This window comes from Silene latifolia, chromosome 8 (assembly GCF_048544455.1).
Source record: "Silene latifolia isolate original U9 population chromosome 8, ASM4854445v1, whole genome shotgun sequence".
Lineage (NCBI taxonomy): Eukaryota > Viridiplantae > Streptophyta > Magnoliopsida > Caryophyllales > Caryophyllaceae > Silene > Silene latifolia.
Genome location: NC_133533.1, coordinates 12,680,617 through 12,704,180, shown reverse-complemented (window position 1 = coordinate 12,704,180; position 23,564 = coordinate 12,680,617). Strand labels below are relative to the sequence as shown.

The following is a 23,564-nucleotide window of genomic DNA, read 5'->3' as shown; positions in this document are numbered from 1 at the left end:
GGTTGAAATAGGTCGGATTGTGGTTGTTGATCTAATAGAACTTCATGATGCAGTAGCTTTTCGTGAAGCAGTTCGAAAGAGATCGAATCGTCACGGGCTCTCACGGCATCAATAACTGGTTTATATAAATTGTAATTAAGCCCACGAAGAATTTTCGAGACTATGTCATCAGGGTCTACGGTTGTACCCAATAAAGCCAATTGATCAATACAAGTTTTGAAAGTGTTCATATAGTCACTGATCTTTTGATCAGCGGGTTTGACTATTGAGTTTAATCGTTCTTTAAGTTGAAGGACGTGGGCTCGAGAAGGGTTGTTATAGGTGCTCGAGAGTATGTCCCATGCCTCTTTGGCCGAGGTAGCACGCACGATGAGTGCCTGAACCGTGGCACTGAGTGTGCCCATGAGAGCCCCGAGGATCAAGCCATCTTGCTTGAGTCACGAGAGGTATGCGGGATTGGGTTGTTCTGTTTTGTCAGAACCTGTGACGGTGGGTGGTGGTGATGCGGTGGATCCATCGAGGTAGCCGAATAGGCTGTACCCGAAGAGGATATTCACAAGTTGAAATCGCCACGAGACATAGTTGAGCGGCGTTAGTTTTACACAGTGATTCAAATTGTGAAATAAAGAAAACATATAAATATAATATATAGAGAGTAGAGAGAAATTTAATATAGAGACAAGATAGTGAAAAAATAAGGAAAACAAAACTATTATATATTCTTATTCCAAGGGTATATTATTAGTATATATACTAGTTTTAAACCCGTGCAAATTGCACGGGTTTGTTATTTAGCATATTGTAGCAAAGTGTGTTACTAAAGGTTGTTCTTTAATTGAAATCATATTTTATGTTCTCAATGTCTATCATAATTCCGTTTCCAATTACCAAATTTGTACCTATTGGTATCTAAATATGGTACAACAAAAGTAGACAAATTTGAATGGAAAAAAAAACAGCAATAAACTATTACGGTGTACAATCATAAGTGAATTTTTTACAACAATGAAATATTACAATGTTCCTAAGAAGCATCGCTATAGCGAAACCGTATTCTGACCCCGACCCGACCCGAAACTCGTATAACGCGACCCGTATTCGACCCGACCTGTATGCTGACCGGACCCATATTCTGCCCTGCCCAACCCATTTGAAAGGTCTAATCTAAGACGATAATTATATGCTCATAGTTAACAAATGTACATTCTATTCCCCGCATCTTAGTCATTTGTTTAAATATTCTATTTTATGGCGTCTCATTCATTTGTTTACCTTTCTATTACTGAAAATAATTTTTACGTGTAATATGATAATCCAATGAGGCTATTGTCCACTTTTCATTCATTAACTATAATTACAAATTTTCTCCTCCTCCTTTCCTTTATTCTTTGCGTTAAAAGTAAAGGTAAACAAATAATCGAGACGGGGAGTAATAATAAATTAACGCAATTTATTTTCGCAGTACATTTTTTACTCATTACAGTACATTTTTACACTTGTTTTCCATTTACTACCCCTCTTACAAAAACATCAAACTTTTTCTCTCTATTGCTAACCATACATTCATTTTAAAATATATTAATTTTCAATTATGAATGATAATTTGAGTGTAGAACAAGTAATAAATTTGTTAATTTCATTATATTGATCAATTTAAAGACTTTCTTTGAATTTTAAGTTTGAAAATTAATTTAGGGTTTGTTTTAAAATTGATTTGGGGGTTTGTATTACTTGGTGGTAGAGAAAAGGGGATGGCTGCCTGGGACGTCGCCGAAGAGTGTAGCGGGAGTCAGAGGGATGCCGGAGGCCGGCGAGAGGGAGGGCGGTCGTTGGCCAGCAGTGGAGAGAGAGGTTGAGAAGGAGAAGAGGACGAGAAGGAGATGCATAAGAAGGCAAAGGCCGGAGAGCGAGCAAGGTTATGGTTGGTCACCGGCGATAGGTTGGGTTGCCTGTGGCCGGTGGCTGGCGGTGGACATGACAAGGGTAGGGTGGTGGTGGTGTTGGAAGAGGGTGGTGATAGTACGTAATGATAGATTTTTTTTCTTTCTTTTTCTTCAATGTAGTACAAGGAGGGAAACAAATGGGAAGGGTAAAATGGTCAAAAGTGTACTGTAATTAGTAAAATGCGTACTGCGAAAATCAACACCCTAAATTAAATAACACGCTAATTGAATAAAATACGAACTTTCCTTCAAAAAAATAAAATACAAACTTAAACAATGGGCTCTCAAACAATCAGAGTTTGGGCCAAAATATGACAACCCTTATCTATTACAAACCCTATTTGACCCATCACATTAATAATCCTAAGAACACTCACGTAGAAGTGATCATGGGCCGGGCCAATCCGGGCTTGGGCCGGACCTTTCTAACAAAAGCGACCCATTTGTGTGGGCCGGGCCGGGTCGGGCCAAATGTGTCGGCTTATTTAGCAAGCCCAAACCCGACTCTTATGGGCTAATGCGGGCTTTTGGGCCTAAATGGGCTTTTTCGGGCCCTAAAATTTACGACTTACCCTAGGAAATAATTAGTGTAATACCTTCAATTACAACTTTTAAAACATATATAGTGTATAAAATTGTACAAAATATGATGAAATGCATACGAATTGCTCTCTAAAATAAAATAAAGACAAACATCGCCATTTTAGAATGCTTAATCATGCATTTGTAGATATGATTTATGTTATGTATACTTTGTTTTATAAATCTAAAAAAATATACTTGAGCTTGTAAAGAGTTGAGTATAACTTTAACGCTACTTTAATAGATTTTATTAGAAATAATATTCATTATCAATAAATATGGGCCGGGCCGGGCCAAAATTTGGGCCAAATGCTTGGCCCAAACCCGGCCCCAAAATATTTTGGGCCTTTTTAGGCCGGCCCATGGGCTTTTTTGGGCCAAAACTAAAGGCCCAAGCCCTTCAAAAAAGCGGGTCGGGCCGGGTAGGGCCAATGGGCTTGGGCCATTTGATCAGCTCTGCACTCACGCTCACCCTTTACCAACTTTATTTGATAAAAGGCATAAACTGATGGAGATCATAACCAATGCCCTCCCTCATTCCATTATTTTTTATTTTACAAAAAATATTTATACCACAAATTCAAGTCTACAATTGTGTCAAAATCCTTTTATTTTGTAAGGGTTGGTGTGATTTGTTTCAAGAATTCAAGGGTTGCCTGGTTGGTATAATTCATTTTTAGATTTAGAATATTTTTTTTCTGTTAATTCATATTTAGAATATCTGTGATCAATTCTTATATTTGTATTTATAAGTTTTTAAAATTGTAATTTTTTTTTGTTTTAGTTGAAGTTTGAGTTTATGATTTATTATAAGCAATTAGATCTTGTTCATTACCACATCCTTTAGGTTTTAACAAGACTAAGGCCAAGTTCTTTTGGGACCTAGTTTCAGTTCTTATAAGTTCAGTTAAGTTCCATTAAAATAAACTCAGTTCAATTCAGCTCAATTAAGATCAGTTTAATCAGTTTCGTTTAGTTTCGTTCAGTTTAACATCATTATTATAGTTATTGTTATTGTTGCTATTGTTATCTTTTTATAAATTTAATATTATATTATATTATATTATATTATTCTTAAATATGGTTGCAATGGAAGGATATCTAAGGCTCTTTGCTAGTCCTAATAGCTAATTGAGATTTCAGTAGCTCCAAAAATATTCTTGACTATTTAACGATTTCGGATTGAACATACTTGTAAGCCCATGATATGAACAAATATAGAACAAAATCCATCATAATTAAAGTCGCTAACAAGAAACAAAACCTTTCAAGGTGACCCTTGTTTAAATCTTGCGGTATCCATCCAGGCGGATTGGTCGAAGTAGATATTTCATAACTATGGTTGCAATGAGACTACTTAAAGCATTCCCAAGGACAATTAAGGTAAGGCTTAAAGCATTTTCAAAACATTTCAGTTCTTCTGTTGCTTGTCCATAGAAAAACTCTAGCCGAGCAACGCCAATGAAAACCTCTGATGCCCCAATAAGCATGTACTTGGTATATGCCAAAGTATGCTAAGGCAGCTGGCATTCGGGCACTCTGATCCTATGGCATATTTCCGTCCAAAAAACTTAACTAATCTGACCGCCATCATGGCGAAAAAGGTAATGACCGGTCCAACTCCCATTCTTTATAACTCGAAAAAAGCACGATTTCTCTGCTGAGTTACTAGAGGACTCAATAGAAAACGGTTAAAAAAGATGAAGATAGCCACAATAATTATGTTAAACACAGACACAGTAGCTGCTGAGATATGCACATGCCACATTTTTATTTTTCATTGTTGCACCTTGTTCCATGAACACGGAAGACGTCTGAGCAAATACGATTGAATAAAAGGTGATGGAGAGCGAAGTAAGAATCAACCTCACTAGGCGTTTAACTTTTTCCAATTCTCTAACTTATTATCGTTTGTTTGTTGCTCCACATCAACTTGTTGTCGCCTTCACATGGTAGTAGCGACTCCTCTGAAAACCATTGAAACACCATTTCCACTTGGCAAGATGGTTCTATATAGAAGAGTTCTGTCAAGAAACAAAGGTAAACCCATATATAACAGCAAAAACAGTTGAAGTCCATAATCCGACAACTCAATTTTCTCCGTCTACAAAATTTTCGAAGACCATTTTCGATAAGAAAGATCTAGTTTCTAAGGCCATGTTCTTTTGGGACCTTCATACTACTGCATTAAATTGCAGGTGGGGAACCCATTAACAGATGATTACTATGATTCGAAAGGGTTGTTAGAGCATGCTTGGAGCCATTCATTATATATCGATTTAACAAGTATAACAAGGCGAAAGAAGTATGTGATTTCAAGGAGTTAGTTTGGTCTAATGACTGCAACATAGCCATGAATGTTGTCTTTGGAATATACAAAGAGATTGATATTTACAACATATATGCCCCGATCTGCTTACTCAACAGTACATCATCAATCTCAGCGTATTATAACGAGGTAATGTTTATCACGAGGTGAATGCCCTTGCTAACCCCTGCGTTACTCCACTGCGCGCAGTTTAAGATTCTATGTTATTGTTAACATTTGCAGGCTGGGAAGTATGGATTAAAGAGACCAAGGATGTTTTCAGAAGGTTATGATCCATGCTACTCGTCGTACGCTGAAAAGTACTTCAATAAACCAGACGTACAAAGCACACTTCATGCAAATATCAACACAGGAAATGCAAATGCTAGTATTAAATGGCAAGTTTGCAAGTAAGCTTAATTCGCCCTATCGATCTGCTATCGGTCTTGATTTTGTCAGCTGAAATCTCAAATTAGAAAACTAAACTGAACTAAACTAAACTTATTGGTACGTCCGGAGCTTATTCATTGTACTCGATTTTCCTTGTAGAGATTCAATTTTGAACACCTATCATGTCACAGTTGCATCAGTTCTACCTATCTATAAGAAGCTGATACAAGGAGGCCTCAAAATTTGGATTTACAGGTCTCCAATTTTTTTCGAATATTTCATTTAGGGATATTCTCTCGTGTACCCCTAAACTTTTTCGTTTTATAAGATGTACCCCTCTTTTCTTGCAAAAAAATTTTGACCGTCAATAACTCTTGGCTACAGGTTCAGAATATGATAAACTTTTTTTCAAATTGACGTTTTAAGAGGTCTTGATTTGAAAAAGAATTCACCGATTTCTCAACTCATAGTCGGGAATTATGGTCGGTCAACGTTTATTCGTTAAAAAAGCTTTGACCAACCATAACTACCGGGGACGAATTCAAAAAGCCGTGATTTTATTAATATGAAAAAGATAAACTTTTTTTTTCAAATTGACCGTTTTAAGAGGTCTTGATTTGAAAAAGAATTCACCGATTTCTAAGGCCATGTTCTTTTGGGACCTAGTTTCAGTTCTTACAAATTGTTCGCTCCATTAAGTTAAACTTAGTACAATTCAGTTCAATTAAGTTCAATTTAATTCAATTTAACATCATTATTATAGTTATTGCTATTGTTGTTATTGTTATTTTTTAATTATTTAATAATTAGTTTATATTATATTAAATTATATTATATTATATTATACCAAAATCAAGATGCAATGGAAAGACATCTTTGGCTCTCTGCTAGTCCTAATAATGCTAATTGACATTTTCGTAGCTTCAAAAAATTCTTGACAATTTAAAGATTTCGGATTGAACATATTGTAAGCCCTTGCTATGAACAAATATACAACAAAATCCATCATAATTAGAGCCGCTAACAAGAAACAACACCTTTCAAGGTGACCCTTGTTTAAATCTTGCGGTATCCATCCAGGCGGATTGGTCGAAGTAGATATTTCATAACTATGGTTGCAATGAGACTACTTAAAGCATTCCCAAGGACAATTAAGGTAAGGCTTAAAGCATTTTCAAAACATTTCAGTTCTTCTGTTGCTTGTCCATAGAAAAACTCTAGCCGAGCAACGCCAATGAAAACCTCTGATGCCCCAATAAGCATGTACTTGGTATATGCCAAAGTATGCTAAGGCAGCTAGCATTCGGGCACTCTGATCCTATGGCATATTTCCGTCCAAAAAACTTAACTAATCCGACCGCCATCATGGCGAAAAAGGTAATGACCGGTCCAACTCCCATTCTTTATAACTCGAAAAAAGCACGATTTCTCTGCTGAGTTACTAGAGGACTCAATAGAAAACGGTTAAAAAAGATGAAGATAGCCACAATAATTATGTTAAACACAGACACAGTAGCTGCTGAGATATGCACATGCCACATTTTTATTTTTCATTGTTGCACCTTGTTCCATGAACACGGAAGACGTCTGAGCAAATACGATTGAATAAAAGGTGATGGAGAGCGAAGTAAGAATCAACCTCACTAGGCGTTTAACTTTTTCCAATTCTCTAACTTATTATCGTTTGTTTGTTGCTCCACATCAACTTGTTGTCGCCTTCACATGGTAGTAGCGACTCCTCTGAAAACCATTGAAACACCATTTCCACTTGGCAAGATGGTTCTATATAGAAGAGTTCTGTCAAGAAACAAAGGTAAACCCATATATAACAAAAAAAACGATTTGAAGTCCATAATCCGACAACTCAATTTTCTCCGTCTACAAAATTTTCGAAGACCATTTTCGATAAGAAAGATCTAGTTTCTAAGGCCATGTTCTTTTGGGACCTTCATACTACTGCATTAAATTGCAGGTGGGGAACCCATTAACAGATGATTACTATGATTCGAAAGGGTTGTTAGAGTATGCTTGGAGCCATTCTGTTATATCAGACGAACAGTATAACAAGGCGAAAGAAGTATGTGATTTCAAGGAGTTAGTTTGGTCTAATGACTGCAACATAGCCATGAATGTTGTCTTTGGAATATACAAAGAGATTGATATTTACAACATATATGCCCCGATCTGCTTACTCAACAGTACATCATCAATCTCAGCGTATTATAACGAGGTAATGTTTATCACGAGGTGAATGCCCTTGCTAACCCCTGCGTTACTCCACTGCGCAGATTTAAGATTCTATGTTATTGTTAACATTTGCGGTGGGAAGTATGGATTAAAGAGACCAAGGATGTTTTTGAAGGTTATGATCCATGCTACTCGTCGACGCTGAAAAGTACTTCAATAAACCAGGACGTACAAAGCACACTTCATGCAAATATCAACACAGAAATGCAAATGCTAGTATTAAATGGCAAGTTTGCAAGTAAGCTTAATTCGCCCTATCGATCTGCTATCGGTCTTGATTTTGTCATTTGAAATCTCAAATTAGAAAACTAAACTGAACTAAACTAAACTTATTGGTACGTCCAGGAGCTTATTCATTGTACTCGATTTTCCTTGTAGAGATTCAATTTTGAACACCTATCATGTCACATTGCATCGAGTTCTACCTATCTATAAGAAGGCGATACAAGGAGGCCTCAAAATTTGGATTTGGTCTCAATTTTTTTCGAATATTTCATTTAGGGATATTCTCTCGTGTACCCCTAAACTTTTTCGTTTTATAAGATGTACCCCTCTTTTCTTGCAAAAAAATTTTGACCGTCAATAACTCTTGGCTACGGGTTGAGAATATGATAAACTTTTTTTCAAATTGACCGTTTTAAGAGGTCTTGATTTGAAAAAGAATTCACCGATTTCTCAACTCATAGTCGGGAATTATGGTCGGTCAACGTTTATTCGTTAAAAAAGCTTTGACCAACCATAACTACCGGCGACGAATTCAAAAAGCCGTGATTTTATTAATATGAAAAAGATAAACTTTTTTTTTCAAATTGACCGTTTTAAGAGGTCTTCAGTTTGAAAAAGAATTCACCGATTTCTAAGGCCATGTTCTTTTGGGACCTAGTTTCAGTTCTTACAAATTCGTTCTGCTCCATTAAGTTAAACTTAGTACAATTCAGTTCAATTAAGTTCAATTTAATTCAATTTAACATCATTATTATAGTTATTGCTATTGTTGTTATTGTTATTTTTTAATTATTTAATAATTAGTTTATATTATATTAAATTATATTATATTATATTATACCAAAATCAAGATGCAATGGAAAGACATCTTTGGCTCTCTGCTAGTCCTAATAATGCTAATTGACATTTTCGTAGCTTCAAAAAATTCTTGACAATTTAAAGATTTCGGATTGAACATATTGTAAGCCCTTGCTATGAACAAATATACAACAAAATCCATCATAATTAGAGCCGCTAACAAGAAACAACACCTTTCAAGGTGACCCTTGTTTAAATCTTGCGGTATCCATCCAGGCGGATTGGTCGAAGTAGATATTTCATAACTATGGTTGCAATGAGACTACTTAAAGCATTCCCAAGGACAATTAAGGTAAGGCTTAAAGCATTTTCAAAACATTTCAGTTCTTCTGTTGCTTGTCCATAGAAAAACTCTAGCCGAGCAACGCCAATGAAAACCTCTGATGCCCCAATAAGCATGTACTTGGTATATGCCAAAGTATGCTAAGGCAGCTAGCATTCGGGCACTCTGATCCTATGGCATATTTCCGTCCAAAAAACTTAACTAATCCGACCGCCATCATGGCGAAAAAGGTAATGACCGGTCCAACTCCCATTCTTTATAACTCGAAAAAAGCACGATTTCTCTGCTGAGTTACTAGAGGACTCAATAGAAAACGGTTAAAAAAGATGAAGATAGCCACAATAATTATGTTAAACACAGACACAGTAGCTGCTGAGATATGCACATGCCACATTTTTATTTTTCATTGTTGCACCTTGTTCCATGAACACGGAAGACGTCTGAGCAAATACGATTGAATAAAAGGTGATGGAGAGCGAAGTAAGAATCAACCTCACTAGGCGTTTAACTTTTTCCAATTCTCTAACTTATTATCGTTTGTTTGTTGCTCCACATCAACTTGTTGTCGCCTTCACATGGTAGTAGCGACTCCTCTGAAAACCATTGAAACACCATTTCCACTTGGCAAGATGGTTCTATATAGAAGAGTTCTGTCAAGAAACAAAGGTAAACCCATATATAACAGCAAAAACAGTTGAAGTCCATAATCCGACAACTCAATTTTCTCCGTCTACAAAATTTTCGAAGACCATTTTCGATAAGAAAGATCTAGTTTCTAAGGCCATGTTCTTTTGGGACCTTCATACTACTGCATTAAATTGCAGGTGGGGAACCCATTAACAGATGATTACTATGATTCGAAAGGGTTGTTAGAGCATGCTTGGAGCCATTCTGTTATATCAGACGAACAGTATAACAAGGCGAAAGAAGTATGTGATTTCAAGGAGTTAGTTTGGTCTAATGACTGCAACATAGCCATGAATGTTGTCTTTGGAATATACAAAGAGATTGATATTTACAACATATATGCCCCGATCTGCTTACTCAACAGTACATCATCAATCTCAGCGTATTATAACGAGGTAATGTTTATCACGAGGTGAATGCCCTTGCTAACCCCTGCGTTACTCCACTGCGCGCAGTTTAAGATTCTATGTTATTGTTAACATTTGCAGGCTGGGAAGTATGGATTAAAGAGACCAAGGATGTTTTCAGAAGGTTATGATCCATGCTACTCGTCGTACGCTGAAAAGTACTTCAATAAACCAGACGTACAAAGCACACTTCATGCAAATATCAACACAGGAAATGCAAATGCTAGTATTAAATGGCAAGTTTGCAAGTAAGCTTAATTCGCCCTATCGATCTGCTATCGGTCTTGATTTTGTCAGCTGAAATCTCAAATTAGAAAACTAAACTGAACTAAACTAAACTTATTGGTACGTCCGGAGCTTATTCATTGTACTCGATTTTCCTTGTAGAGATTCAATTTTGAACACCTATCATGTCACAGTTGCATCAGTTCTACCTATCTATAAGAAGCTGATACAAGGAGGCCTCAAAATTTGGATTTACAGGTCTCCAATTTTTTTCGAATATTTCATTTAGGGATATTCTCTCGTGTACCCCTAAACTTTTTCGTTTTATAAGATGTACCCCTCTTTTCTTGCAAAAAAATTTTGACCGTCAATAACTCTTGGCTACATGTTCAGAATATGATAAACTTTTTTTTTCAAATTGACCGTTTTAAGAGGTCTTCAGTTTGAAAAAGAATTCACCGATTTCTCAACTCATAGTCGGGAATTATGGTCGGTCAACGTTTATTCGTTAAAAAAGCTTTGACCAACCATAACTACCGGCGACGAATTCAAAAAGCCGTGATTTTATTAATATGAAAAAGATAAACTTTTTTTTTCAAATTGACCGTTTTAAGAGGTCTTCAGTTTGAAAAAGAATTCACCGATTTCTAAGGCCATGTTCTTTTGGGACCTAGTTTCAGTTCTTACAAATTCGTTCTGCTCCATTAAGTTAAACTTAGTACAATTCAGTTCAATTAAGTTCAATTTAATTCAATTTAACATCATTATTATAGTTATTGCTATTGTTGTTATTGTTATTTTTTAATTATTTAATAATTAGTTTATATTATATTAAATTATATTATATTATATTATACCAAAATCAAGATGCAATGGAAAGACATCTTTGGCTCTCTGCTAGTCCTAATAATGCTAATTGACATTTTCGTAGCTTCAAAAAATTCTTGACAATTTAAAGATTTCGGATTGAACATATTGTAAGCCCTTGCTATGAACAAATATACAACAAAATCCATCATAATTAGAGCCGCTAACAAGAAACAACACCTTTCAAGGTGACCCTTGTTTAAATCTTGCGGTATCCATCCAGGTGTACCGGTCGAAGTACATATCTTCATAACTATGTTTACAATGAGACTATTAAGTAATTCCCAGGACAATTGAGGTAAGGCATAAAGCATTTCAGTTCTTCTGGTGCATGTCCATAGAAAAACTCTAGCCAGGCAACGCCCATAAAAACCTCTGATGCCCCAATAAGCATGTACTGGGTATTTGCCAAAGTATGTTAAGGCAGTTGGCATTCAGGCACTCTGATCCTATGGCATATTTCCATCAAAAGAACTCAACTAACCCGGCCGCCATCATGGCGAAAAAGGCAATGACCAGTCGAACTCCCATTCTTTCTAACTCGGACAAAGCACAATTTTTCTTTGCCGAGTTACTAGAGGACTCAATAGAAAACGGTTAAAAAAGATGAAGATAGCCACAGTATTTATGTTAAACATAGACACATTAGCTGGTGAGATGTGTATATGCCACATTTTTCTTTTTCATTGCTGCACCTTGTTCCATGAGCAAAGAAGACATATGAACAAATACGACTGAATAAAAGGATGGATAGCCAAATAGGTATCAATCTCACTAGGCGTTTAACTTTTGCAAGTTTTTTAAAATTATTATCATTTGTTTGTTACTCGACATCAACACGTTGTCACCTTGACATGGCAGTAGCGACTGTTCTTAAAACCATTGAAGCACAATTTCCACTTACCAAGATGGTTCTATATAGACGAGTTCCGACAAAAAAACAAAGCTAAACCCATATATAACAGCAGAAACAGTTGAAGTCCAGAATCCGACAACCCAATTTTCTCCGTCTTCTCATTTCCGAAGACCATTTTCGATAAGAAAGATCCAAGATTAAGTCTCCAAAGGAAAAAAGTGAAGTAAAATCTTGTTCATTACCACATCCTTTAAGCTTTAACAAGACTAAGGTCAAGTTCTTTCGGGACCTAATTTCAGTTCTTATAAGTTCAGTTAAGTTCCATTATATAAACTCAGTTCAATTCAGCTCTATTAAGATTAGTTTAATCAGTTTCGTTCAGTTTAACATCATTATTATAGTTATTGTTATTGTTGCTATTGTTATTTTTTTTATAATTTTAGTATTATATTATATTATATTATATTATATTAGGGTTTTTTTTGTCAAAAACTACCTTATATTTAGGGGCATTTGTAAAAATACTACCTTATATTATTATTTTTGTTTTCAACTACCTTTGTTTTCTTTATTTTTGGTCAATAACTACCTACGATAAGAGTCTAGACATATTTGGTCTGTTTTCCGGCTTTAACCTATCTCACATGACTCTTTTATGTTGTAATCTTACTTAGGCCCGATTTTGGGAAGTCATGATGTACTTACATTTAACTTTAATAGATGTTTGTAGTTATTATTGAAGTGTGAAATCCATAAATTTTGCTTATCTGAAGTTAAATTGTTGTTTGGACAGAGTTGATCATTGTTATTTGATGTTAACAAAGTCATGTAATGTAAGATAGGTTAATGTCAATAAACCAACCAAATCGCACCATACTTTCGGCATAGGTAGTTTTCCATACTCTTTAAAAAACCCAAACTTCCCCTACTGTAGCTGTAACAGTAACTTTGCCACTTTCTGACCATTATGCCCTTCTCTTTTTCCCTCGTCATCCCGAGCCTACCTTCCGCTTCTCTTCTCTCTTTCATCAATTTTCCTTTTCTTTCCCTCACTGTACTCTTCAAATTTTGACTACAATACTCTTTAAAAAACCCAAACTTCCCCTACTGTAGCTGTAACAGTAACTTTGCCACTTTCTGACCATTATGCCCTTCTCTTTTTCCCTCGTCATCCCGAGCCTACCTTCCGCTTCTCTTCTCTCTTTCATCAATTTTCCTTTTCTTTCCCTCACTGTACTCTTCAAATTTTGACTACAATTCTCATTTTCTTTGCGATCATCTTATTTTCTTATTAAATTCGACATGTTTTTCCTCCTCATCCTCCTACTGTTTACGATCTTCAACCTGTGTTTCCTCCTCAGCACTGCATTTCTTTCGGTCTTCTTGGATTTGTTTTTCATCATATGTGTGTCATGTCAGAGGTTAACAACAATGACGATCACGAATTGAATCTGGCTGATACGAAAACGCAGCAGGTAAGTACCCATGTTCATTATTGTGATTTTCTTTCTATAAATAAATTAGGGTTTAGTTTTTTGGGTTTAAATTGATTGCATGCAATAATTTGGGCTTTATTTAGGTTTAAATTGATTGCATGCAATAATTTTTTTGGCCCAATTTAATTTCTTATGGCTATTATTCACTGTGATGCATGAATGAAAATCGTAGCTGCCATGGTGACGAAGGATAGCACTTCGTATTATGTAGAGTTTGGGATTGCACCGAGTTCAGTTTTGTAATTAGAAACTTGTACTCCCTCCGTCCCGGTCAATTGTTGTCCTTTCGTTTTGGCACAAAGACCAAGGAATGAGGAAAAGGCCAATAACTAAATGACAAGTGGAACAAATTGAATGAGAATGATCAAATTACTCATTAAGTTCATTCTTAAAATAGAAAGGACAACAAATGACTGAGACACCCCAAAATGGAAAAGGACAACAAATGACCGGGACAGAGGGAGTAGTTCTTATGTCAACATTTTGTTACCTAGAATGAAACCAAATATAATTTTGTAGGTTGTATTTATTTATCTTTTCCCCTGTATTCCTATGCCTTTCATCCTTGTATTATAGTTCGGCTTTGAATGGTTCACTTCTGGCTGTGCGTGGACTATTTATATGCTGTTAGGGTAGTATAAGATGGTCTCAAAAGTGAGGTCAATCAAAATCCTTATATATTCTTCCTGCTATCGAGTTGTCGTTAGTATGGCTTGCACTTGGATTGGTTAAACATGTAGAGTTGTGCATTTGATGGCTGAAGCTATTCGAGAATTTTACGTGTGAACTCCTACTTGATAGCTATTAGGATTCAGCTTCCACTTCTCTAACATCTCTATTACTTTTTCGTGTATAGTACTGTAATTTCAAATTTGTACATCTATTTGACAGCGAAAAGCCCAGGTGCAGGTGCACCTCCTGTGGTTCATTACACATCTCTGTTGTGAGTTTCTGTTGGTGTTGCTCGGGCAGCAAGGCAGACTTTCAATGTTTTGTCTTGCATTTCAGTGGTAAGTTGGATTCATGTTGTATACACAGGTTTTACAGCGTGAATTTTTGGTTCTAAAGCACTGATAAATTCTACTGCAGATTTTGCTGTTCTGACCCGGAGATCCCGCTGTTGGGTTCCAACGTTGGCTGCACCAATGACATTCCATTCCATCCAGGGGAAAGCCAGGTACTACCGTAAGTGTACTTTTACCCCATTTTAGTACTAAGTCTTTATCTTATGGTATGTTTGGTTAATCGAGAAAGTTTAGTGAGGCGTTATAAATATATCGACCCGCTACTCTAACTTGTTTCATTTCGACTTTTTCGCCATCTTGTTTTCAAACAAAACATGTTCCAGTACTAGAACAAATATAGATAGAGTTATAAATTAATGAATAACTGAGCTAAAAAAAATATTTCAGCTCATTACATGCATGAGCAGCAAGTTGAGTATCTGAACCTTATCAGTTGATAATGAACTTACAAGGTACAGGACTTTAGGTAATATACTCTTGATTTCGAGTTAAATTGAAAGAAGAATAAACTATAGAGTAAATATATATAGATGCTATATAACAATAAGAAGAATGATTCATTATCCTTGTCAAAATTTATGTAATGATGATAATTTTCACGGTGACGATTTTGACGATATAGATGATGATGATGACGATAGTGATGATTAATACGAGGAAGACGATCATTCTGAAGAGAGTGACAAATGATGATGACGATGGTGCCGATGCGGAGGAACCAAGAGAGCGATATGAATTTCTTGGACACTCAGATTGCAAGTAATATTTCTTACCATTCCTCCTTTTTTTCGAACACATACTAATTGAAATATTGTGCTAAATGTCGGTATTTACTGTTGCTTTTTCTCTCTTGAGCCAATTTATGCTGGTTAAAATGTCTTTTAGGCCGAGGGTTGGTTGCGCTCAAAATGCATTTATCTCTTCTCCTCCACATTTCCCCTTCAAATTAAATTCACTCACTTGATTCCTTGATCTTTCTCATTTTTTATTTATTTAATCTTAGTTGTTTGTTCTTGTTTTATTACCCATATATGTGATTATGACGCAAATCGGGCGGAGGTTCAAGCAATAGAATCATAGCCATCCTCATGATTTTATAGAATTTAGGTAAGCGAATGTTAGGTTATGTCCAACCATTTGTGAATTATTGTTTCTTTATTTTTGGTCATTGCATTCTTGGTGATTATTACTTCTTGATTTAAATACGTAAAATAGCGAATAATTTTAGATGGGAACAATCGATGAAATTAAATTTATAGAAATTAAACTTGCTAGCTATAGGACATATTCTAACAGACCTTTCTTATAATCTACATGCATACGTTTATGTTAGTGCAAGGATTTTTTTAGTAAAAATCAAGATGCATAAGGACATAGCTATGCTATCACCTGTTCGAGGTGTAGAAGAAAGAGTAAAGAGATATAAGGGCATTGCATTATGTAGCCACTGTTTTGAATATCTTATTCTTGCCTATTTCTCCTTCGACTTTGTTTACGATCAAATTTTATTTCGTATTTCTTCAGTCATTCGGTTTTAAATTTGACATGAGTTATCACGAAGACGGGCTCACATGTGACGATCTCAGTAGGGCATTCCTTTTTCAGAGTTTCAGGTAAGCAAAGTCATTAATCTAGAACTATGTTTCTCTTCAAGATCAGTGATACATAGTCATTTGTTCTTGTCAAAATGGTCACATCTTCTATAGATGGAGATGAAACCATGCTTCACGTGTTGTATGCTTGAATTCACTTAAACTGATAGCTATAGCATAAACTATATATACGCATACTATCCAAGCGTCAATATCAACATGGGTGTTTACACCAAGTAAAGTCAATCAATTTGCTTTTAAAATGGCCGTTTTCAAAGCAGATTTTTTACCCAAGTGTATATTATTATGGATAATATAATGTACTCAAAATGTTAGAGCCAGCTTGGTTGGCCATGTGTACCTGGGATATAGTTAGCATTTAGCACCCTTCTTAATCTATATATCGCTAATTGATCCTCGCCAATGCTTGTCTGATAAAGCAAGTGATAGTTGTGTTGAATGTCTTGTTTGCGAAAGATCCATCTGTGTGTTAATTGTGGTGTTCTTAGCATAATTCATTGAGTTGTGGAGAATATCAGGACCTCCCATTATAAGAGAGAGATGCTTCAGATGTTACTTTGCATCGATTGGCTCTGGATAAGAGATGGAGGCGTTGTTAGCAGTGCTGCCACATAATGATTGAGCTGACACAAGGTTGCTACCACATGACCTGCTGGTAAGATTTTGTTCAGTTTATCTTAAGTATATGGAGGGTAAGCTGTTTAGCTTTTATATATAGTTGATTTTATTAGAAATTCAGCTGCAGAATTTTAAGGGCTTTTAATTATTCTGTCTCATGAATATTTATATATTAAAATGTTCAGTTTACCTTCTGTATTTTTCCCCATCCCGACCCCCTTGATTGTATCGTTTGGACTTTGGTTTCTTTAATTTAGTACCACTTTCAACAACAAAAAAATCTATTCTGTCTTATGAATATTTTTATATTAAAATGATAAATAGGATGAGTACCAGTTGAAGTAGAGAAAAAAAATCCTCGAGCAACGAACAATAAGTTACGGATTCGAAAGATAATCATTTCCTAATAGTATATACTAAATACGTAAAGCCAATTGCCAGAATGCGGTAAATTAAGACCCACAACACTTATCAAATGGCTTACACGTTCCCTTATGCTTTAGTAGACTACGTAGGGATGCTTCAGGAAGCCAACTTTTCATCCTGGCAATAGTTACCTTTTCCCCTTACTATCCCATTTTGATGCCCTGTATGATCCTCCTCGTTCGACATGGTAATATCCTCCAATTCCTGCCCTTTGTGATTACAAGAGGCAGAAATATGGAACTTATTTTGAAAGCAAGTATCATACACTTGACCATCCATAGAAACATCATCACCTGCCTTTTCCTAACCCATCCGGTATTTATGAGACCCCAAGCCATCAAAATTAGAATCCGAGTCAAACAAGAACAAGAAGAAAGAGAGAAGCGTTGTGCTTCACTCATTTAGAGAGACAGAGGGATACATAGAGCAACAATCACCATACTGGCCTTTGAGGAAGTTGTCGGCCAAGACCATATGGGAATCGTGACTAACATTGGACAAAAATTGCTGACAAAGCTAATTGTGTATTAAAATTCCAATCAAATAAAAATAACTGGCAAGGTTAGTCAATATTCATCTTTTCTTTCTTGTCTCTAGGGTTTATTAGGCATTTTTTCATGAAGTTTTATTGCTCAAAAGCCGTATGTTCCACACTTTTACCCATAATAGGTTGTCTTTCATTAATGGATTATTATGTTGCAGGTCAGATCATGGTGATTGCCTGCGTCGTATTGGTTGGCTTGTTTGCTCTTCAACATTGTGGCACCCACAACATGGCCTTCTTGTTTGCCCATGTGGTCTTACTTTGGCTATTTTTAATATTTATAATTGGCCTTTACAACATAATCCATTGGAATCCCAAAATTTTACATGCACTTTCTCCCCACTATATTGCCCGATACTTCAAAGAGACGGGGAAAGATGGCTGGATTTCTCTTGGTAGTATACTTCTTTGCATAACAGGTGCGTAAACCTTGTTTTCTACTATTTCTTTCTCAAACTGTTGACTCGTAGAACCTGTAGTTCTTATCATGGAATTTGCCCTTCGTTTCAATTTGGGAGTTGCATTTAATTACAACCCAATCAGATGGGTCACGCTGTAACGGACCGTTCGCGGCCTCGACTCTACATACCTGCCCAAATCTCGCAGCTCTTTGACCTACCCTCGTGAGGAGGTGTTGTAGTACAGGTTGAAACCCACCTCCACTAAACCATAAACACCTGTAGAACATAAATCGTGTTATGCCATACTCTAATAGGGCAAGAGTGAATTGTTAGTTAGGTAATTTTGTTTTAAAATAAAATAGTTCAAATAGAGCTTGACAAAATGATTTTTTTCCTAGAGACAGTTGTCTAAATAAACATTCAAAAAGGTACTTGTACTTGGAAATCGGTATTCTAATGTTGGTGGCAAGCTTCGGCAAATTGCTTAGCTATATACTTGATGACTTTTTCTATATTATATGTCCTTTGAGTAAGTTTAAATACATGTTGTGTCGTATGTACACAACACATCGTCAGTAAGTGCACAACGTAGCATGTTTTAATGAATTGGAAAAGATAGAGAATAGAGGACTTAGTGATCGGCTTGTTGCAAGGATAGTGTATTCTGTTTATCTAATGACACATTGAAGTACCAAAGGATCTTATCCTCAATAGTGTTATATTTCTGTACTTTTCTTACATTATCTAAACCAGGAAATGGTTGGTATGGACCCTATTTACACTACAGATATTGATAATGGTCTTACTGAGTTCGAGGTTTAGTGTTGGTATCGACCTTGTTTAAATTAAATCTAGATAATGACCAGCCACCGCTAAAGAGAGCTAGAATCTACCGACTTTGTGCTCTAGGAATCTGCACCAAGGAAAGTCTCATTATTAGTAACGGATTCTAAGAATCCTGTCAACAAGGTTGTAGAAAAAGAGTCGAAGTCAACCCTCACAGAGGGAAGCTGTCTGTCAACTAAATCATCTTCTATTTCTCCTCACGAGAATCTGATTTTCTCTTTTCTACGGTACCTTATTCTCTCTTGTTGATTGGTTTCACGCATTTAATTGTTTCTGAGCAATCATTCATGGTTCAACTGAAGGCTTGCTCTTTTCTATGGTAACATTTTCTTTCTTGTTGATTGGTTTTATTGCTTAGTATCACTGGATTTATTTGGTCAAATGATTTTGGATATAAATTAGTTTTGGTCTGGTCATTTTGAGGCGGAAATCAGCTTCAAGGATCCAACGAATAGCTAAGGTTTGTTTAGAGGAACTCTTAAAATTCCACCAGGAAACCCCCGACCAGTTATAACTTCGAATGACAAATGGTTTATGGAGAAAAACCAGTGGCAACAACCTCTGATGTTGCACACCATAAAAGTACCGCGAGCTTCTTGGTGGGCTTTCAATAGTTTCTCAACACATTTTTTCCCCACGGTGTTTTTGTTGTTAACGGATTCAAAGAATAGTTTATATTACCCAATCGCAAAAGAGTTTTCCTGTAATACTGAATTACTTTGTTATCATTGCCAACGTCAGAGGGGGCGCTAAGATTATACCTCGCTGTTTTTTCCATCTCAAGAGTTTTTTTAATTTCTCATATATCTTCCATCTCAATAGTTTTTTTAATTTCTCATATATCTTAGAATAGTATAGCTAACTGGATTAAGTCAGAGAAATCCGCAGTGCTAGGCAAGATTGAGGAGCCTCAGTTACTTTGGGGATACGGCTTAGCTTGGTTGTTCTTGTGGTTACAGTCAATTACTTCGGAGAACCTGCTCTTTGTGTTGATGTTGAAGATTGCATAACATCTATTATTCCCTCTCTGAGAAAGCTTATATGAGAGCTAATCATTTAGACGCCCTAGATTTGCCCTTTGATAACCATGATAAGAAACGGACGCGTGCTTAAAAGAGGCGTACCTGTGTCAGGCAAAGCATAAAAATTCATGGGTGAAGGTCATTAAACATAGGTGTATCCATCTCTTAGATGTACAGTTGTATAAGATAGCATTTCACATTCTGTCATTTCAAAGGGATAAGTGTTGGATATCAGTTTGAGAAAGGGATGGATATCAGTTAGGGTCAATGATTATTAAGTTATTTCAACAATTAAACTAGATTACAACCCGGATGTTGGTCCTTGGAGTCCTTTGTATCGTTTACTTTGGTCGGTTGTAAGTAGTATAGCTGTTTGGACTTTACATTTTGTTTTAGTATTTAAAGTCAAATTGATGTAAGTGAATTTGGAAAGATGTCATTTTACAAGTGGTGGAGTGTTTGGTAATGTGTGTTGGGGTAGATTAATTGGAGAGATCTACAACTAAATTGCAGGTATTACTTCATTGCACTATATATGGATTCATGGTAGCTTAATAATGTACACTTGGGATTTATTTTTAAAAATTTTTTAAGCTGGGTTTTTCTGTGAAGAATGGTTTATATTTACTCCGGAATTTCCCAGCTTCTTCTCAAAACTATAGATTATCGAGGGGGAAGGTGGGAGGAGGGGTAGGGGGAAGGAGAAGACAGGGATAGGGTGAGGGTATAAGTTGCTTCTGCTCCATGGAGCATGTGTAGCGGTTATTCCTACCGTTTAACCTTCTCTTATTCACCTGCTTAATTAATGAAATTTGAAAAGTACTCTCTTTTGGTGCGTGTATTGGTAACATAAAGTCATAACTCATAAACCAATGATCACGCTTGTTTCTTTTATTATTGCTCATGGTATCATGGTATCTTTCATACTACAACTATTCCCTATATGCTTTATGTGTGCTTGTTTAGATGATTACTCAATCTTTAAGTATTTTCTTTCTGGTTTGTCAATTTTGTTAATTCTTAATTTGATTCGTCATTCATGTCACTAGGCACCATTTGTAATAAATCAGGGTTCTACTACTGCGACTGAAAGCGCAACACAATGCTCTGCAGATTCTCAATCAGGACCTCATGCTCCATGTAAAGGTTGGTGTACCCCACTTTACTCTCTTGGCTTATACATAACTGAAGTGCATCTTCAATTTATGTATTGTGTACTACTCCCTTTGTCCCAGTTATTTGTTTACCTTTGATTAAAATACCCGTCATAATTAATAAAAATGGTAAAACAAATGATTGGGATAGAGGGTGTATATTGTTAGAAATTTCACATTGTAGATGGAGTTGTATGGTTGTACCCTTTCCTAGCTTCTTTATAGAATGTGTTGTTAGTTACTAGGGTGAGTGTGAGCTTAACTCCATATTCTTCTTTAGTTTCAAGAGTTTTGGTACAGCCGACTATGAATTGAGATGAGATGTATGTATGACAACTATAGATGCTGGTAATTGATAGCAACTAGCCGTGACACATCCCTGCAGAGTAGTTGTTCTATGTCCGTATTTTTGAGCATAGGGTTGCAGCTTTGGGGGCAATCCAAATTAGAATACTTGTTTACTTGATAAGACCATTTAATCATCTATGATGAATAATAGATTCCGGCAAAGAAAAAGTAAATAAAAACCTTGTGAATACTTACAGGTGAAATTGCTTTGCTTGATAATGATGGAAGCATGTTTGATGAAATTATAAATACCATGTGTGATTGCTGCCATTGTTTTCCTCTTTGGTTAGTTCTGTAAATTGTGTATGGTACAAGTATTATCAATCATGGCTTCAGCTTATACGAATTATAACTGCACTTTTAGGGTCCATAGATAAAAATGCTGGAGGGCCTATTGGAATTCCTTCCCTCCCTGCCATGCAAAAGAAGCCCATTGTTCAGGCAAAACAGGCAACACGCTATTCATCGGAGCAGTCAGATGACAAAGAAGTAGAGGGTGAAAATGAAACAACTGATAACATGGATCCTACTGATGTGAAGCGTGTCAGGAGGTGAGCGCAATTCTTAGAACAGTTTTCATGATAAACGTTCTTTCAGCTTTCAAGCTCCAAGCATGTGTCAGAAGTGACTATTTATGTTAAAAATATTATTGGCCTAAAATGAAGTGTCAAAGTGCGTATCAGATACTTGTCATGTAACCAAAGTGTTGGCTCAAAGTAACATGCATATAAAATAAAAAATAAAATATTATGTTAGGTTATGGCTTTCTAGCTCTCTCTCTTGCCAAATAGTTTTCCGCCATAGAAATTTCGACCCAACACTGTGACTTAGTGAGTCAAAAGTTGGTAATAAAACCTTAATTGTGCTTATCTTTCTTTATCTTGGTCGGTCATGTGTGTGAGCCTATGAGATCCCCATAGTTTCTGTATTCACACGTTAATTTTGCCAATAAATGTTTTGCAAATTAGAATGCTTTCAAATAAAGAGTCAGGTAGGCGATCGAGGAGGAGAAAGCAAGCACATTTAACTGAGCTCGAGACCCAGGTTTCTCTCACCTAAAATAATTGATCGGAGTCCTCTGAGTCTGACCATTTATCTTGTCAATTTTGGTGACCTCGTGCATGGTATATAGGTATCTCAGCTGAAAGTTAAAAACTCCACTTTATTGAAGCGTCTGACAGACATTAAGGGCCAAAGTATGCATCTATCTCGGTAACTTTACTGGTTATTACTCCCCTCCCTTCCATCTATATTGCTCCTATGGTCGAGTGATGTCACTTTTGGTCGATGTTTTATCAAAATACATAGTACTTGTTTCATAAATCAAACATAACACATTTACACTATTTGAAGAAATTAATGTTCAGAATTGATTTGGTTGACCACTGGAGTGAAGTGGGGGCAAAATTTGGGATTGGGCGTGGAGGTAGTACTTATTTAGCTCGAGGCCGGACTCCTGCTGTTCTTCATCACTTATTATCGGCCTAATATGGGCGATATTTAAAGTAGTAGAAAGAGTGGTGCTAGGGACTAGAATAATGCTGAGGACAATCGTGTTGCACATGAGAAAAGTGGACTAGAGTAATGCTGAGGAAGGAAGGGACTAAATTGTACATTATTAGTGCATTCCTATGGTTTGATGAACTTTGTTAGTATTTTGTCCCAGTTAATGATTATTGTTAGTTGTTGACAGCCAAGTAAAATGGAAATAGCCGAAGGACATGAAGAAGTGAAAGATAAGGATGATGAGAACGATAATGAGAATTAGAAGATGAATATCCAGTATTTCTAATTTGTTAACGTACTCTAACAATGAGCGTTAGTTTAAATTATAGGTTGTAGTGGTCTATGTAATTATGTATTCGGTTATTTTAAGGAACCGATTGTAATAACAAGTTTCAGGTATGTAAAATAGTGCAATGCAATACTCTAAATCAGCAAAAATCAATTTTAGGGAATCAAGGGATCCCTTAGAATCATCCATGTAGAATAATACCACAAAAAACCATGTCACATTTTGTTGTTATACTTCCGACTTACTTTCACATAGCGTTTTACCAAATTGGGGCACCGCGCCCGATAGGGCGCGGTGCAACAACTAGTTGACCAAAAAATGAGAAAACAAAGGTAGTCTAAAACAAAAATAATAATATAAGGTAGTATTTTTACAAATACCCCTAAATATAAGGTAGT

At 36.1% G+C, this 23,564-nt stretch overlaps 1 protein-coding gene and 3 long non-coding RNA genes across 5 annotated transcripts; all 4 read left to right on the top strand.

The window, feature by feature from the left end:
• Nucleotides 1–4,817: 4,817 nt before the first annotated feature.
• Nucleotides 4,818–5,502, top strand: LOC141594140 (uncharacterized). The gene is made up of 3 exons (XR_012522016.1): nucleotides 4,818–4,983; nucleotides 5,077–5,243; nucleotides 5,383–5,502. It is a non-coding gene; the product is annotated as an uncharacterized LOC141594140 (long non-coding RNA).
• Nucleotides 5,503–6,334: 832 nt separating this feature from the next.
• On the top strand, nucleotides 6,335–10,445 carry LOC141594720 (uncharacterized). The gene is made up of 7 exons (XM_074414715.1): nucleotides 6,335–6,379; nucleotides 6,434–6,505; nucleotides 7,196–7,421; nucleotides 7,553–7,708; nucleotides 9,617–9,918; nucleotides 10,012–10,178; nucleotides 10,318–10,445. Exons 1-7 carry the CDS (start codon nucleotides 6,335–6,337, stop codon nucleotides 10,442–10,444), a joined length of 1,095 nt encoding a protein of 364 aa, XP_074270816.1. The 3' UTR covers nucleotide 10,445.
• Nucleotides 10,446–12,983: 2,538 nt separating this feature from the next.
• On the top strand, nucleotides 12,984–14,553 carry LOC141594139 (uncharacterized). The gene is made up of 3 exons (XR_012522015.1): nucleotides 12,984–13,353; nucleotides 14,266–14,384; nucleotides 14,464–14,553. It is a non-coding gene; the product is annotated as an uncharacterized LOC141594139 (long non-coding RNA).
• Nucleotides 14,554–15,026: 473 nt separating this feature from the next.
• On the top strand, nucleotides 15,027–23,304 carry LOC141594138 (uncharacterized). Of its 2 annotated transcripts, XR_012522014.1 has the most exons (8): nucleotides 15,027–15,158; nucleotides 15,924–16,012; nucleotides 16,531–16,667; nucleotides 17,759–18,019; nucleotides 20,919–21,015; nucleotides 21,736–21,922; nucleotides 22,504–22,583; nucleotides 23,065–23,304. It is a non-coding gene; the product is annotated as an uncharacterized LOC141594138 (long non-coding RNA). The 2 variants fall into 2 exon arrangements; XR_012522013.1 differs by lacking the exon at nucleotides 22,504–22,583.
• Nucleotides 23,305–23,564: the final 260 nt, after the last annotated feature.

Coding starts and splice junctions, on each gene's coding strand:
- LOC141594720 (XM_074414715.1), top strand. CDS start 6,335: ATGGTTGCAATGAGACTACTTAAAGCATTCCCAAGGACAATTAAG. Junction 6,506..7,195: donor TGTACTTGGTATATGCCAAA/GTATGCTAAGGC, acceptor ATTAAATTGCAG/GTGGGGAACCCATTAACAGA. Junction 9,919..10,011: donor TCTCAGCGTATTATAACGAG/GTAATGTTTATC, acceptor TAACATTTGCAG/GCTGGGAAGTATGGATTAAA.